At 46.5% G+C, this 18,345-nt stretch overlaps 1 protein-coding gene across 1 annotated transcript in view; it reads right to left on the bottom strand.

The window, feature by feature from the left end:
* FGF13 (fibroblast growth factor 13) overlaps positions 1-18,015 on the bottom strand; it is a 467,971-nt gene extending 449,956 nt beyond the window's left edge. Inside the window, exon 1 of the mRNA XM_018044288.1 lies at positions 17,796-18,015. Within this exon, the coding sequence (XP_017899777.1) occupies positions 17,796-17,844 (49 nt within the window). The 5' untranslated portion in view covers positions 17,845-18,015. The remainder of the gene's footprint in view (positions 1-17,795) is intronic.
* Between the last annotated feature and the right edge of the window lie 330 nt (positions 18,016-18,345).

Raw genomic sequence — 18,345 nt, 5'->3', positions numbered from 1 at the left:
CTCTCTGCCTTCTCAGTGTCTCCGCAGTGCCTGGCACTGAGCCTGCCATATGGCTGGTACTCTGAATGAATGGTGGCCAGATTCTCAGGCATGTGTTTCTAAAGCATTGTCTATCACCTGACAATAAGTGTATCTGCACGCTCTCTGCTCATCAATGGGCAACAGAATATATTAAACAAATGTAGAGCCTTCACAACAGAATATATTAAACAAAGCTAGGGCTTCCCTGGTAGCTCAGCTGGTAAAGAATCTACCTGCCATGCAGGAGACCTCGGTTTAATTCCTGGATCAGGAAGATCTGCTGGTGAAAGGATAGGCTACCCACTCCAGTATCTTTGGGCTTCCCTGGTGGCTCAGCTGGTAAAGACTCTGCCTGCAGTGTGAGAGACCTGGGTTTGATACCTGGGTTGAGAAGATCCCCTGCAGAGGGAAAGGCTACCCACTCTGGTATTCTGGCCTGGGGAGAAAGAGTCGGACTTGACTGAGTCACTTGCACTTTCACTTTCAGGGCCTTTATTAGAAACTGGAGTCCACATGGGGAGATGCTTGGGAGAGTTTTGAAGATGGTAGGAGGCATGAAAAACAAGGCTTAGGAGCCAATATATAGAGTGGGAAATCTGTGCTCTGGGTATAAACACAGCACGCACGACACTGGCTGCCCAAACCAAAGCCACATGCAAGACCTATACCAACCATCTTTGGAGGGGCTGGGAGGAGAGAGGATGCCCAGTGAAGATGCTCAAAGGGGCTGCCGATGATGTGTTAGTCACTCAGTCGTGTTAGACTCTTTGTGACCCCATGGACTGTAGCCCACCAGGCTCCTCTGTCCAAGGAATTCTCCAGTCCAGAATACTGGAGTGGGTAACCATTCCCTTCTCCAGGAGATCTTCCTTACCCTGGAATCAAACCCAGGTCTCCTGCATTGCAGGCAGATTTTTTACCGTCTGAGCCATGAGGGCCCTTAAAAGCCAGGGAAGAGCCCCAGAGGGGTGGCGTAGTGGTCAACACTTAAGTCCTTGCCTGGATATTTCCTCTACTTCATGCCAAGTATTTAGCAACTGTCTCTCACACTCCCCACAAAGGATTGAGAGGAAAAGAAAAAAACTTAACTGCCACATAGTTAAACCTGACTTGGGCTCCTGAACAGAAGACATGTCTCACACATCAAAGAAACAGAAAAACAAATAAAAATGTCAAATTGTTCCAAGACTAACTAGGAAGTTAAAGTTTTTCCAAATGACAGAAGGAGTCAAATTTCTATTCAAATAAGCATTCACTGTATTTTCTTTGTAGGCCAGGCTCTGTCCTAGGTACTGGGCATCCAGAGATGAATGACAGGGTCTCTGAGTTCAAGAAGTTTATGGTATAGGGGAGAGACATACAACAAAGCAAAAAGGAAATGGAGATAAACTGCAAAAGGTCAACGGAAGGCACAGTCCACTCCCAATGCAGGGATGAAGGGTCATGGAGGCCATCACAGAGAAACCCCATTATTTCTACCAAAACATCACTGCACAAAAAATCCACACCATAAACAATAAATAGACAGAAGAGGACCAAGAAAAGCCCCAATCTCTCTTCTCATAGTTCTCAAATCTGTAAGCCATTTGGATTAACACCTCCATCCTCAGGACCCCTGATGGTTTGGGCTCTTTCTTCACTTTATTCACCATGTTACTTTGATGACCTAGGACTAAGATTGAAGAAACAAATCGAGTATGTCAAAACAACTTTTCCTGGGAATTCCCTGGCAGTGCAGTGGTTAGGACTCGGTGCTTTCAGGTTAATCCTCAGTTGGGGAACTAAGATCACCCAGGCCATGTGGTGGAGAACACCTCCCCACAGCGAAAAAAAAAGACTTCTCCCATCAGGTAAACAACAACAACAAAAGATGAACACCCATGTTCACAGCAGCATTAGCCAAAAGATAGAAGCAACCCAAATGTCCTTCAGCAGACAACATGGAAAAAGAAGATGCAGTACATACACATGTGATGGTTGATTTTATGTGTTAACTTGGCTGGGTTATGAGATGCCCAGTTAGCTGGTAAAGCATTATTCTGGGGTGTGTCTATGAGGGTGCCTCTGAATGAGGTTAGCATTTGAATCAGATTGAGTTCATAAGATTCCCCTCACTAATGTGGGCAGGCATCACTGGATCTCTTGAGTGCCCCCAATATGACAAAAGGGTGGGGGAAAGGCAAATTCTCTCTCTTCTGGAGCTGGGAGGTCCTCCCCCTCCTGTCCTTGGACATCCGAACTCCTGGTTCTCAGACCTTCAAAGTTCAGGACTTAGACCACCACCACGCTGCCTTCCATCTTGGACTAGGAGTTACATCATCAGCTCCCTTGGTTCTCAAACCTTTGCACTCAGACTGAATTATACCATCGGCTTTCTTGGTTCGCCATCTTACAGATGGTAGACTGTGGGACTTCTCGGCCACCATAACCACATGAACCTATTTCTATAATAAATGTCCTCCATCTCTGTCTAGATATCCTGTTGATTCCTTCTCTGGAGAATCCTAATAAAATGCACAATGGAATATTATTCAGCCTTTTAAGAGGACATTTACATTCTGACACACCCTGCAACATGGATGCTCCTTGAGGACATTATCTTAAGTGAAATAAGCCAGTCACAAAAAGATACATACTATCTAAAATAGTCAAACTCATATAAATAGTAAGCAGAAAGGTGATTTCCAGGGTCTGAGGGGTGTAAGGATGGGGAGTTTTTGTTTAATTGGTACAGTTTCAGTTTTGCAGGATAAAAACATTTTAGAGATTGTTTGCACAATAATGTGAATATACTTAGCACTACTGAACTGTACACTTAAAAATGGCTAAGACTTTTTTTTTCTATTATGTGTATTATACCACAATTTGAAATAAAATTTTTACAAAGATCATGCTATAATGATACAGGGTACATTGTCTTGAAACTCCACTCCAAGAAAAAGTGGTTATGGTATACAAAGGCCCCAAATAGTTTAACGTGTGTAGAAACACTCTATTCCATCTGACCTATCCACTCCATCTAAGTTCTGTCATCTAATGTAATAAACAGGAAAAAAAAACATAATGCTTGGTTCTGTTAGTCACAAGTAAGTACAATGGTATGAGAGATGAACACACTTTTAAAAACTGCTCTTGGCTTTGTTGGGGGAAAACAATACAAGCAATCTTATTTAGGTCACAGCAGTTACTGTAAACATCCCAAAGAAAGCTTATTAATAACAGCCACCCACAAAGGACCTGGTTTCAACCATGGAATGTCATGGAGTCAGTGGAAGGAAGGCTGGGGGAGAATTTGTCTGCATTTTGGAAATTAGAATGTTAGCACCTTTTTGTATTAAATAGTTGAATGTGGATCTAGAAATAGCAAATAGAGTCAATACTTCAAATTAGCAATTGGGACTAGATGGCCTTCTGATTTATGGCTCTAAATCATAGTGACTGATCGCTTACTTGATTTAAAAAAAAAAAATCCGGGAAACATCCTAAATATTTATGCCAATCCTTGATTCAGTAGAGTCTGAGACCACCTTTACCTTCAGTGTGGTCACACACGAATGCACTGGGCTTGGCCTCTGTCCATAAATTGCTTTATGGCTCTAGGCAGATCACTGCCTCTCCGTGGGCCCAATTCCCTCTTCTTTGTAACGGGAAGGTTGGACCAAATGGCTATTATGGTCCCTTCCAACCATTATAGGGGCTTCCCAGGTGGCACTAGTGGTGAAGAACCTGCTTGCCGATGTAGGAGACATAAAGGATGTGAGGTTTGATCCCTGGGCTGGGAAGATCCCCTGGAGAAGGAAATGACAACCCACTCCAGTATTCTTGCCTGGAGAATCCCATGGACAGAGGAGCCTGGCGGGCTACAGTCCATGGGGTCGCACAGAGTCGGACACGACTGAAGCGACCTAGCATGCACGCATGCACCAATCATTATCATCTCTCATTAAAAACCTTGGAAGTACGGTGGTGACGGTCACAGAGCAATCTGAGAGCACATGATGCCACACAGAACTGTACACTTACAAAAACAATCACTGTCTATTTTCCCACAGTAAAAAAGTAAAAATCAATCAACATTTTCAAAAAGAACCTGGGAAGCTGAAACAGCCACTGTGAGCAATAACTTATAATGAGAATTGCAGGAAACTCAAATTCTTCAACAAAAGACCTCTAGCCTTGGCTTATTATTTCTTTATTTTTAATCAAGTAATACTTGATCCCTAAAGAAACATTCAGATACACCAGAGATGATGCTATGAAAAGAAAACCTTTTCATAAAACAATAATTCCTTCAATATTGCAATGACCTGCCCACTCACCATTTGAGTCCCCTCTGTATATATCAGGCTTTATAGAAACTGAGCTTCATCTCTATCAATATGCTGCCCTGGTCAAAATTTCACTCTCAGTAGAGCAAGTGCTCTCATCTCCTCCAGCCATGTAAACGAAGCAAGTCAACTTCTGGTCCAAAGACAGGAGAACAAGTTTATTATCTTTTACCTGGATTTTCCAGATCCTAGGAAGATGCCTCCGTACTAAAAATCAACACAAGATTTTTCAAGGTATTCAGTGTTGTCACTTGTCTGGAGACAATGGCCTCAGAAAAGAGGATGAACTGTCTTATTTCCCTTTCCTCCCTTTCTGTGCCCGCTGCCCTTTAAAGACATGTTCTTTGTTCCATAAATTCAAAGGTTGCTTTTATGTCCAGTGCGGTGGAGGCAAAAAGCTGTGTTTTTTAAAATGGTGAAATCTGTCAAAGTCCCAATGGCTCTTGTGATACAAATCGGGTCATTCTATACAGCCTGAACCCCCAATTCCACAGGGGGAATAAAAACCATTTATAACTCAAAGTAAGTAGCAGTAATAGGTCAATTCACTTGATTGGTCATGAACCAGTGACAGCGACACTGCTTGGCACCTAGGGGAGGAGAAGTGGGGTGCATCTAGGTCTAGCCTAACCTTCACCCTCCTACCCTACTCCACCTTCTGCCTGACACAGGTAGGAAAATGGCACCAAGAAGGGGAAATTCCTTTGCCCACCTGCTCCAGACTGGCAAAGGGTTATCTTAGAAGTCCCACTTCAGGCCCTTATCCCACCATACTAAGATCCACTGAGGTACAGCCATTAGAAGGGTCAAAGTATTTCAGCATTGACCTCCACCGTTCTCATGTCCCCAAAGCTCCCTCCAAGCCTTGCCCTCTCTGAAAGGGCCCAGTCTTTAAAATACTAGAGGAGCAAGAGAAAGACTGGAGGCCAGCCTGACAAAAAGAGAAAAGAGGAGCAAGAATGGAGAAAGGAGACTTCCAAACAGAACATTAGACTATGAAGAGTGAATAGGACAGAGAAAACCAAGGACTCAATGCACACAGTTCACAGAGGGGACAGAGCTGAGGACAGAGCTCAGGGCTGTTTTTGGAGATACTGACCCCTCTGAGAATCTGCTGAAAGCTACGGATGCTACCACCTGAAAAATGCACATTTACACACTATTTCCAGGGGTCCTTTGATGTCTCTAGGACAATGCCCTGCCAACTTGCCCAATGACAGGAATCACCTAGATGCTTATTTACAATTCACGTTACCAAACCGTCTTCCTAAAGTTGCAGTTCAGCAGGCCAGGGGGAAACAAACCCTACAGGTGACTGCTAACTTTCAGCAAACTTGAGAAACATTGCTCAGGTGCAGTAACCCCTTAATTAGCTGTGCATTAGAATCACTTAAGTTTTATAAACCATATGGGTTCACAAGCCCCATACTTAGATCTACTAAGTCAAATTCTCATGGTGGGGATGTATGCAGTGGGAGGTGTTGATGACATTCAAGCAGTTTCAAGAACCTCAGCTCTAGTGGTCCCTGGATGAAAGATGAATGAATGACCTATGTCCAACTCCATCCAAGCTTCCTCCTCAGTAGCGTGGATTGGCCAGGGCCCAGATGGCTATGATGGGCACCAGGTCATTTGACATACCACCAACATTGGACAGTGTTTTATGCACGGAAAATCCAGTTCCTTTAAAATATCAGCTCCACGAAGGCGTGCGTCCGTGCTGTCTTGGCCAATGCTTTGCAACCCCATGGACTGTAGCCTGCCAGGCTCCTCTGTCCATGGGATTTCCCAGGCAAGAATACTGGAGTGCATTGCCATTTTCCTCTCCAAGGGATCTTCCCGACCCAGGAATCAAACCTGCATCTCCTGAATTCTAGGCAGATTCTTTACCACTGTGCCACCTGGGAAGCCCTCCATGAAGGCAGGGGTAATTATCTGTTCTGCTCACTGCTGTCATAGGAGTTTCAACAAGTATCTATTGAGTAAAGTAATGAATTAATTAATACATGAATTAGCACAGTAGGCACTCTGTATACACAGATTCTGCATCTATGGATTCAACCAAATGTGGATCCAAAAAAACTTTTTTTTTTTAATTTCAGAAAGTTTCAAAAAGCAAAACTTGAATTTGCCATAGGCCAGCAACTATTTACATAACATTCACACGTATTTACAACTACTTACAGGGCATTTACATTTGCATTAGGTATTAGAAATAATCTAGAGATGAGCTAAAGTATGGGGGTTATGCATAGGTTATATTCAAATAAGCTGTTATGTAAGAGACTTGATCATCCACAGATTTTGGTATCTGGGAGGGTCCAGGAAGCCATGGTTCAGGAGCCCAGTAACTATATAACTAAAATCCATTAAATCAGAGTATGACTGTCAGACAGATGTGTGACTCTGCAGATTTGTTCCTATGGCCAACAAGCTCTTTAACAAAAACCTAACTTGAATAATCAATATAAAGATCCCTACTATTTTAATAACATTATCAATATCACCACTGACCAAATTTCATGTATGTTTTTCATATATTATCTCATTCTATCTTTAAAATAAGCATATGAGATAAATATAACTATCTCCATTGTAGAGAGGCTTAGAAAGCCTCTTTGCCAAAGGTCACATAGCAGCTAAGCAGAGGAACTTACATGTGAACACAAGTCTCTATATTCCATGCTTTTAACCATGCAGCCACTTTTACATAGAAGATGGCCCACTGGAAGTTGGAAGTTATACCCCTAATTAAATTAGAAATATTAAATCCAGATGGATTGTTGCCCTCATTCTAAGGGCTTCTAATATGGTTTGGAGTTTCAAAGGTGAGTGAAGTGAGTGAAAGTCGCTCAGTCGTGTCCGACTCTCTGCGACCCTGTAGACTATACAGTCCATGGAATTCTCCAGGCCAGAATCCTGGAGTGGGTAGCCTTTCCCTTCTCCAGGCAATCTTCCCAACCCAGGGATCGAACCCAGGTCTCCCGCATTGCAGGCAGATTCTTTACCAGCTGAGCAACAAGAGCATTTAAATAAATGCAGGAAGGATGCTGAGCTTGATGGTTAAGTAACAGACTTATTCAGTATCTTCTTTGTGACAAAGGCCCTTGAGGAGGTTAAAATCTAGCTGGGGAGATAAAACACCTAAAGCAGATCAAAAGTTAATCATGAGATTTATCCACGGACACTGCCAAATGGGTAACTGAGAAGCCCAGTGCAGTTCTTTGTAACAAGGGTGGAAGAGACACTTCCTGGATGATGTGGGTTAAGCTTGGACATAAAGGATCACAAAATGTTGAAATAATAGAGCATTCCAGGTCAGAAAACGGTAAGCAGCAAAAAAAAAAAAAAAAAAAAGGAATGGTAAGAGCTGGAGCAGAAAAGTCAGTGTGAAGACAATCCATAAGTAATATATTATGTCCATTTTCATTATTTCATTATGATCATTATATACATCCATTGTGGAGAAAATAGAAGACACAAATATACATACACATCCTCTATACATCTTCTATAAGCCAATCACCCCAAGATTCCTTTTGATATATATTCTTTCAGGATTTATTCTAAGCATAATTGTGTGTGCGTTTATTTAGACATATATGTATTTGTCTACATGCATTTAATTTTATATTTATAGATTTATACATGCATATGCGTGCATGCTAGATTACTTCAGTCATGACCATCTCTTTGTGACCTTATGGACTGTAGCCCGCCAGGCTTCCTCTGTCCATGGGATTCTCCAGGCAAGAATACTGGAATGGGTTGGCATGCCCTTCTCCAGGGGATCTTCTAGACCCAGGGAATGAACCTGGGTCTCCTGCAATGCAGGCCAATTGCTTACCATCTGAGCCACCAGGGAAGCCGTATACATGCATATATGTATCTTTAAAAGTGCACATATTTGTATATACATTTATAAAACACGAATGATGTTTGTAGAGGAGCCTAGTGAGAAAGACCTTAAGGCAATAGAGAAAAACTTTTCACAACGACAGGGATAAAATCACCATCTTTCCTTTGTCACTCCCAAATCCACAACCAGTGCGTGCACATACCAAAAATGATACTATGCAAGATTATTTAATGATATCAGAAAACATTCTAACATGGTGTTGAAGTTTAAAAAAAAAAAGCATGTGATAGTATTTACTGTGTGATCCCACACGTATACTTAAAGATGAAATCAGAGAAATAAGACTGGAACGAAAAATCTCAAAAAGAACCTACGAGTGCAACCTTTGGGGGGATATTTTCTTCTCTATGCTTTTATGATTTTCCGAATCGCATGCATTATTCTGTAATCTGAAAAGAACCAACGCAACGGAAACATAAACCATATAAAAGCAGACAAACTCGACAATGGTCCAGGGCGTTCTGTTCAAGACGCAGCCTAAGTTTTTCTGAACAGCTGAAACCGAATTAGCATTGACCAGAAGACAGAGGAAGCAAAGCCTTTGCGTTGGGCCAAGTCCAGACTTCCAGGCTTGGACGGGTATCCGCCTTTGAGGGGCACAGCCAGTAGGTCAGGTATAGGCAGAGCAAGGAACCCCCTCGATGGTTGGGGGCGGGGAGTCGGGGCGGGACCCTCTTCCTCCGGCCCCTCCCGCCCGCCTCCCAACAGCTGCACCGAGCCCGCGGTTTAGACCTCCAGGCCCCCCGCCGCCCGCCTCCTTCGCCCGGCGCTCAGCCGCCCGCCCCGCCGGCCCCGGCGCCCAGCCCCGGCGGCGCTCCCGGGGTGGTGTCCCCACGCGAGCACACGGGGCCGGTGGGCGCAGCCCTCCACTGCCCGCCGCCGCTGTCGGCCGCAGAGCAGCTTTGTCATGCCGGGCGCCGAGCACTTTTTCTTCGCCAAGTTTCACCTTCGGTGACACAACTTTTCCGTGTTTCTTTTTTCGGCAGCTGCCGCATCACGAGGCTCATGAGCACACAGGTTGGTAATAAACCCGCCGGTCGGATCCCCGGCGACCGAGGGTCGCCCGTTCACCGGGCTGTTCGGCGCTCGCCTCTACGTCGGGTCCCAGCCAGTAGGAAAACCAACGCTCCCGAGAGCGGGAGCCGCGAGGAGCGCCGGCCCCGTTTCCAAGAGAATGGTTCACATTGTTCCCGGGGCTCCGAAAACCACGCGCAAATCCGAGAGCTCTTGTAAGTCTTAACGTTCAGTAACCACCCCCGCCCCCCGCCCCAAGGGGAGAGGCGAACTCACGCACGGAGAATCAAAGGCAAAAGAAGCAGGTCAATTCACAATACTTTCAAAGTCGTGGTTGAAAGAAGATTCTGAAAATATCCATAGGCATATTCAAGAACTGCACTCAGCCTGCCTTCTTTAGGTTGTTTACTTCTACTTTAACAGCAGGATAAATATTTTAAGAACTCGATCTGTTTACTAACCCCCAGCGCAAGAGCAGAAGAAACGCTACCTCCGTAATTTGGAGGGATTTTTTTTTTTTTTTTTTTTTTTTGCAAACTGGGTGTCACGTTTGTTATTAAACTTACCTATAACCTTGCAATAGACTCATCACTGTTAATTACGGCTGTTAAAACATAGGTTCTGCAGCACAAGAGAAACATTACATGAGTCCTAACTTGGAGAACTATAATTAATATGCTCGTTCAAGGCATGCATCTCTGTTAACAAGATAGATTTTTGGAAATATTATCTAACTAAAGGCAACATAAACGGTATAAGACATAAAGCTTGCACTTTATTTTTCCATTTAAAATGAGTTACATAATAAGTAGTGAAAAGCTTCTTCCATGAAGCAACCCTTTGAGGGGGGTAAGGATTTCTTTAACTGAAGTTAATATAGCTATTACGGGAGAAAATCCAGACAGTTAATGAAAACCACTGACGTCTGTTCACAAGAAAAGGAGTGGGGGTGTGCAGAAAAGGGGGGGAGGAGGAGGCAGAGAGAGGAAGGGAGGAGGGAGTGGGGTTGAGAGAGAAAGAGAAGGGAAATGAGACAGATGATTCTGATGGGAAAAATAAATAATTAGGACTTTTACCCAGTCCTGAATTACCAGTATGTGTAGCCTTTAGAACACAGGTGAAATAAGCTCTCAGACACAATTCTATGGGGGAAAAAACACCATTATTTTCAAACTGACAGATGCTTAGATATTGAAAGATAAGAGTCATGGCCAACTGAGGGGAGCTGCACTTCAGAAAGTACAAATCAGAATGCCCAAGGCCAAGGAGGAAGGAAAAGGGCACAAGGGCACCCCTAAGCTTAAGGTAGGACTAGGTTTCTCTCAGTACAGTGCCTGGGATGGATAAATCACTCAAGAAATCTGTTCAGAAATCTCTTTGGGTGCACAAAGACCACAGCCCTGTACAATTGTGCCAGTACAGGCAAACTCTTCCTAGTCATGTCTGTGTTGATAGTTGGCAAATATTTTGTCCCTGTGCAAACCTGGATTAGAAAAGAATCAACTGTGTTGCCTAGAAAGGCAGTGTTGTGTATATCAATCCTGGATAGCATGAACAATTTCATGTCAATCCCTGGCATACAGTCAGTGCTCAAAAAAAACTATTGTTACCAAACTATTGTTACTATTGAATGCCAAGTTCGTGTGCCCAGCCTTGGAGTCTGGAGCAGAGAATCCCAAACTCCCCAATGGGTTTCAGCTAAGCATCCTGAAAGCCCAGAAGAGGGTGGGGTGGGGGAGGTGATCAGCTCCAGCATAATTCTCTTGGTGGTGAGGTAACAGGGCGATAAACTTTATCAGTCCTTAGGTGACAAAGGTCTGGGGGGTACTTGCACCTGATCATCAAGTAGTTAACTTCTTCCATTTGGTGGTGGGTTTTAGCATCTGAAAAATTCAGGAAATATGCATGAGATACTATTATCTGGGTACTTCAGAGAGGAACTACCCCAGAGGTTATGGGGGAGGGGTCTGTCAGGGGCAGACCCCACAGGGTCCTGCTCCTGTTACATTGTATTTTAAGACCCCAACCAAAATAACTTCTCCATCCTGTGTAGATGTCAAACAGTCACCCATTGACATTAATTCCTTGCTGTTAAGAGGCACTGCCTCTGGCAATCCTTTGTTCAGTGCCAGGTACTGTGCCAGTAATTTGGGTCCCACTAGCTGTGTGAGCTCACACAAGCTACATGATCTCCCTAAACTTCAATTTTCTCATCACTAACATCTATAAATACTATTTGCCACTTCATTTGGTTGCCATGAGGATTAAATTATATATATATATATATATATATATATATATATATATATAAAATCATGCATGCCTAGTAAATTCAGAAGCTACTATAATGGTAATGATAATAACTATGATCATTATTATTATTATTAGATGATGAATAGACACCCAGGCTTAAATGAATTTCCTACCTTGCCTAGATCATTCAACAAATATTCTGTATGAGCCAGGTAAGGATAAGACCCTGTTGAGTGCCCTAGGGTGGGGGTCTTCCAAGAAACCAGAGGACAAGACAAGGAGAAGGGGTGTCAACTGGGACAGGAAGCCTGCTGCCTGGAGAGGTTTCTAGGTCTCAGGAACCACAAGTGGCATTCTGTGAGATCAATAAAGGGAAAACTAAAATGTGATAACAGAAATCAAAATAGTAGCTGCCTTCTAAGGGGGAATGATTAGAAAGGAACACAAGAAAACTTTCTGGGTTGATGAAAATATTATATTATGTGGGTGTAAACATTTGTCAAAATTCATTGAGATGTACACTTAAGATCTGTACATGTCATTGTATATAATCTTTAATTACACAAAAGGAAATTGGGTTCATACCATTTTTAAAAAATAACTCTTTTATACTTTGGCCTTTGACAAGGCCTGCCTTTCATCAGAAGATTTTTTTTTTCTTTCTTCTCAGACCCTACTGACAGGGTCCAGAAAAGACAGACATATATACCTGAGAATTCCTCTGTGCAATAGCGATTGTCCAGAACAAATCTTAAGTCTCTGCAGAAGTCTGAGAGCAGGCAGGTCAAGCAAATGCCTCAGCTCAGTCCAGCCCTGATGCACCCCCTAGACTGTCCACTTAAACCTTACACCCACAGAAGCCAAGGGTGCTGCCAGGGTTTTATAGACTCAGCATGGACACCTACTACCCTCTGCCCACTGCCTGTGGGGATGGTCATTAGCCAGTGACACTAATACTATTTCCATTTGAAAATCAATGGGAAAAGTAATTTACAAGGGCAGAGGCATGAGTAGGGCCTGAGAACTGTCTGACAGTAATCTCAACCTACAGTAATTGTAATTTAGGCTTAATGTTTATTACAAACTCAGATCCCTAATAAAACAGCCCTTCACATTTCCGTTGTGCCCCAAGAATCAAGAACATCTCTCTTTTCTAATATAAAAGCCTCATCTTTAGGATTAATATCCTGGAAAACAGAGCTTTAGAGAAAAACAAATGGCCATCCAATTAGAAATTAGGACTGCAGGCTGGAGTGGGGGTCAGAATGATTACTATATACTATTTCACTTTCTTTAGGAAATTAGTGCCATTTACCCAGAAATCCACACCCCTAAGAAATGTTTCATCAGGATATGGCATTCAACAAAGTGACGAAGTGCCATGTTTAAAAATGTCAGAATTCTGAAACAAATAAGTTTGTAGAACTGGTCTATCACAAATAGATAAGCTACCTGTTGAGCTGGTGAGGACCAACTAGACTAAACCACGCTACACAGGATGATGAGCCTGAAGTCCGCTCCTCAGCCTTGGCAACAAATCTATTGTGAACGTGTTTTCTGGATGCTTCTGGATCCTTCTGGATAGGGAAACGTAAACGGGTGACTAGACACAGTGATTTCTGCAGACGTTTGTCTTCTCTACTAATGGCTAAGAGTATACTTATGTGCCTAATCTTCACCTTCCAAAGATCATGTTAAGCTTAGCAAGGTAATAAACATGGAGGATCCCCTTCACTCGTCACACTTTAATTCATGGGAGGTTTTTTCCCCCTCCTTGAATTGTTTAATCTTGGCAGTTATCTTCTATTCCTTTCAAATTCTCAACTCAAAATACAAGCCATAATGAAGCAGACACTAGAAAGCCCTTTTATTGGATATATTCGAGGAGCTGCAACACATTCCAGTTGTTCTGTGTTGATTGTAATTCCCAGAATGAGTAGTTGATTTGAACATAAAACAGCACAGCTGCAAAAAGACCGGGAATGTTAACAGTTTTGTCTCCCTAGTGACTGCCTCACACACAGATCAGCCCTCCAGCTTACCACTCAGACCCTGATTCCAGTTCCCTCACCAGCTCTGGTCCAGTGCTCAGGGCCACCCTACATGGCCCAGCACTAGGCGTGGACCTCAACCCTACAGCTCACTTTCTGTACACGGGAAACATCCTTTCCCACTCTAACCTCCCTCACATCGCCAGCCCGAGGATACATCTGAACCCTCTGAAAGGACTTGAACTGTACTGGAAAGAGACTTAGAGGAAGCAGAACTAAGAGAGAAGATACAGCACCCCCAACCCATACCCCCCTCCTGCTCTAGCCTGTGGGTCAAGAAGAGGCACAGCACTGGAAATAAGAATGAAGAGGATCTGGGGGTGTTGTTCACTCATCTCTTACACCTATCCCTAGGAACATACTAACAATTCTGATCAGAAATCTCCCTGTCACACCCCCTCACTGAAGCTGTCATCACCATCTTAGACACAGGAGATAACCTGGGGGAGATATCCTGGGGCTGATAACCCTCAAACCATACTGGTCCACAGTGACTGATTCACCAGGTGAAAAAAAGAAGTCCCTTCATGAGTAATAGGGAAGTTATGATTGCTAGTTTTTAATAAGAGGTACCAGCATCATGATTTCTTGTGGGTGAAATACCTCTCAACAGCTGGTTGGCCTGGCCCAAGCCCAAGAAAGACACTTGACGGAAGCAATCGCAGTAATCCACCAAGACCAAGAGATGAGCTTTAGGAATGGCCTTCAGGGTTCAAGACGTGAGATGCTGGCTGCCTGACTGCAATGGCCTTTCTTAGGTAAGGTTGGAAGGGCTACTGGAAAAGGCCAGGAAGTGAGCTGAAAATGAGCTGTGCCCGTGAATGCACGTGGGCATCATAATCTGTTAGAGCAACAGCTGTGCAAGTGGCTGGCCTCTCAGACTATGTGTTAGAGCAACAGCTGTGCAAGTGGCTGGCCTCTCAGACTATGCGTGGAATTGTCCTGCACTGCCCAGCAGCCAGTAGGAACCTAGCCTGATGTGAGTGCTGGCCGTCTCAGACAACCCACAACCCACAGCCCATATGGCCTTGAAACCTGTCTGGAAGTGATGGCTCTCTGGCTAAGCACAAGGGAAGGGGTTGCTGACAAAACACAGACAAAGCCAAATAAACCCAACCCCCAACTACAAACCAAATGACAGTTTCAGTGGTTTTGGCCACATCTTACAGCACGCGGGATCTTAGCTCCCAGACTGGGGATCGAACTCATGCTTCCACTCTCATGACCCCTACAGTGTAAGGGCGAAGTCTTAACTACTGGACCACCAGGGATGGCCCAAACCAAATGCCAGTTTTGAAATCCACAACTGGCTAGCACTTTCACTCAGTCCACAAACGATCTGCATTTATCTGTAACAGGCCACACATTTTCCAAAAGCCACAGGAACACGGTTGCCATAAACCAGACACAGCCTTCACTGAGTACTTTTCCAACAGGGAACTGCTGAAAAGATGTGACAAGGTATAAAAGAGTGAATCAAAGCTAAGCAAGTATCTGCCTGGACAAACAAATGTTACACTTTCTTCTTCCTTGAAACAGAACTAGGTCCTCCTGTTCAGGAGCTGAGTGCCCCAGACTATATATTCATCTGCCAATGTAAACGTTTGTGCAAAGCCTAACTAAATACACAAAAGACGATTTGCTGCACAAGAGGCCATTTTAATACTTTCAAACGCAATCAAGATTCCCCTCCTACCTCCAAGAGTCGAGTCTATCTTGTCTGCCTACCTTACTGAAAAAGGTTACAGAAAAGATCATTGTCCATCACTGGTGTTAACCTCAATGAGTTGAAAAACATCATTTAAAAAGACAAAGAGCAATTTAGATGCTCTGAAAGCCACATTTCATTAAGGAGAACAAAATAACTTACTAATTATCTACTACCTATGTTTTAAAAAGTCTAGAAACTCTGTTCACAGGCATGAGTCCCATCTCCTTGGGGAAGTTCACTCAATCCACAAACGATCTGCATTTATCTGTAACAGGCCACACGATTCTCTTCTTAAAAGTTGTCTTGTAAAATTACACTAATTTATCCTAATTACAACCATAATTCCAAATGCTAATTACACAATTCCTACAGAGAGGTATTCCGTTTCCAGTGAATCAACTTAAGAAAATGTTATGACATATGCCTAGTAAAAATGTTCATTATTGGGTTACAGAAACTTGGGCCAATAATGTTTCCAGACTTGTTACTCCCCTTCTGGACAGTTACAAATTATATTCCTAGAGCAGCATCTCATTTTCTGTGAATGAATTTGATTTCAGGATCCCCCCAAAGGTAGCCTGAAATAAGCCTTAGGAAATCACTTGATGGAAATCAAGGACCAAAATTCAGAAACAAACTTGAAATACTCCCAGATGCAGGAGAGGAATCCCTTGCCTACGTCAATTTGGTGGTACCATCTTCAATTGCATTTACCTTTCCGGGCCCCTCGAGGGCAAACAAAACCGTCTAACGACCCTGAAGTCACTTTCTCTTTTCACACGAATACCTGTTTAAAACGCACAACAATGAGGAAAGCTCTGGAGAAGTGTAACAGGAGTTCTACTTTCCGGGTGACCGGTTCAATTAACCTGTGCGCTTCAAACAGCCAGCGGGCATCAGTAGGTCCGAAGAGGGTGACCGCGAGCCTTGAGGCAGGCCGATGGCAACACTGACCCTTAGCATCACGGATCTAAACCTCCCCCCCCCCCCCGCCGACCCCTCAAACTTTTAGAGCCTCCTTAGTTGGGAGAAGCGGCTCCATTTAGAAACAAGGGACAAAGGCCCTGAGCTGAAGACTTTGACAACTTTCCGCGGGGGAGGGCTGACGCTGCCCTAGAATCTCCCGGGAAAGAAAGCTCCGGAGAGATGGGGAGAGGCGAGAAGGAGGAGAGGAGAAAAAGGAAGAAGGGAAGGAGTGGGAGGGAAGAGAGCCCCAGGGCTCCAGGAGGAATCGGGGCCCGTGAACAAAGGCTGGGGCTCCCCCCACGGCAGCCCCAACTTCTGCAGCCGCGTGGACCCGGCGTGGGTCGCTGCGGCTCGGCGAGCCTGGGGCCCTCGGGCCGGTCCAGCCCACTCCGGCCTCCGCTCCCGGGCCCTTCCGGACACTTGCACCTCAGGCACCTGCCGTTCCCCACGGCTCTACCACACCCCACCCCGCTCTCTCTCTCTGTGCCCCTCTCCGTACCGGGGCTTCCAGGATGCTGTCTCGGGTTTACAATCGGGAGCTAAGCCGGGCCCTTAGCAAGGCCACCGCTAGGACGAGTGGGAGTTCGGGGGGACGCCCCTTCCTGCTCCTGAGTTCTCCCCGGCCTGCGCCCTGTTCCACTGCGCCTCCCCAGCCCGCCGGTGGGAGGCCCCAGGCCGAGAAGCGCTCTCGTGGCGGGGGACCGGCGGCCGGGCGCCGCGGGCCAGGTGGCTGAACACCCCCCAGAGTGGAGGGACGGGGCTCTCCCCTCCCGCGGAGGCCCGCTCCCGCCGGGCACTAGTGGCCGAGGGACCAGAGCCTTTGTTCTCCCGGGGCTCGGCGAGGCGGCGCTGCCGAGGCGCAGCGCGGGCGGCGCCAGGGCACCGGGATTGCTCACTTTTGCACGCGGCGTAGGGAAGGTGACAAGCTCCTGCCTTCTGGGGAGGGGACGGGGAGAGTTGGGGAGCAGGGGGCGTGAGGGGAAAAGGAGCGTGGGGGGAAGGGGGTGCGTGTCGCGGCCAGGCTCTTTGTTTGCATTGGGGGCGGGGAGGGGGGGTAAAGGTGGATCGGAGCACGGGTTCTAAGAGTGGGGCAGATTCCTGCCTGAGTGTGTCACCGTGTGGCACCCGCGCAGCACACAGATGCACACTCGCGCACACGCAACACCCAGGCACTCGCCCCGAGAGGCGGCCGGCCGGTGGCAGGCAGCGCTGTTCCCGGCGCTCCGGGCTGCAGCAGCTCCGTCTGCCCGCAGCGCCACCCCGGTGCGTCCGGAGGGGGGAGTGAAGAGGCTGGTGGCACTCGCGGGGCGACAATCCCACGAAGAAGGAGGGAAAGTGGTGCAAATTCAGAGCCCCCACCCCCACCCCAGCGGCCCGGGCCCCTCCCGCCCCTTTCTCGCCCGGGGTCGCCAGAGGTCACGGGCAGCTTAGGCTCTGGGAGGGAGGCCGAGAGCCGCCGGAGGGCGGCGCGCACGCGAGCGGCGAGGGAAACCAAGGGAAGGGAAGCAGGCGGACTCGGCGGGCGGGCTTACCCTTAGAAGCATCTTTCTCCTCTTTGGGCTTGGTCACCTTTCCACTCATAGATCCCAGCTTGCTTGACAGGGTTCGGCCAGGAGACGGAAGTCCTCGCCGAGCGGGCCGGACTTGGGAGAGTGCTTAGGGCGGCAAGTCGCGACCGCGAGCTCCCCTCGGTGTGGCTCCGGGCGGAATCCGCTGTTCCCCAGCGCTGCCACCGCCGCCGCTGCCTACGAGAGAGTGGGGAGGAAAGGAGAGGGGTGAAGGAGGAGCCGGCCGCCGCCGCCGCCGCCGCCACCGCGAGCCCGAGCGGCCGGCCGCGGGAGGAGCCGCGCGCCTGGCTCCAGAAGTGCAGAGACAAAGCGGCGCGGCGCTCGCCCCGCGCCCCGCGCCCGCCGCTCCTGCCCACCCGCCCGCCCGCGGAGAGCCGCGCTCGCCACCCCCGGGGCCGTCGAGACGTGCGGCCGGGACTCCCCGGCTCGGCCGCGCGGCCTCCCTGGGCTCCCGCGCCGGGCCGCTNTCTAGCAGTAAAGAACCTGCCTGCCAATGCAGTAGACTTAAGTGACG

Source organism: Capra hircus, assembly GCF_001704415.2.
Source record: "Capra hircus breed San Clemente chromosome X unlocalized genomic scaffold, ASM170441v1, whole genome shotgun sequence".
Taxonomy (NCBI): Eukaryota; Metazoa; Chordata; class Mammalia; order Artiodactyla; family Bovidae; genus Capra; species Capra hircus.
The sequence above is the reverse complement of the archived record's forward strand: the minus strand, read 5'-3'. Positions and strand labels throughout refer to the sequence as shown.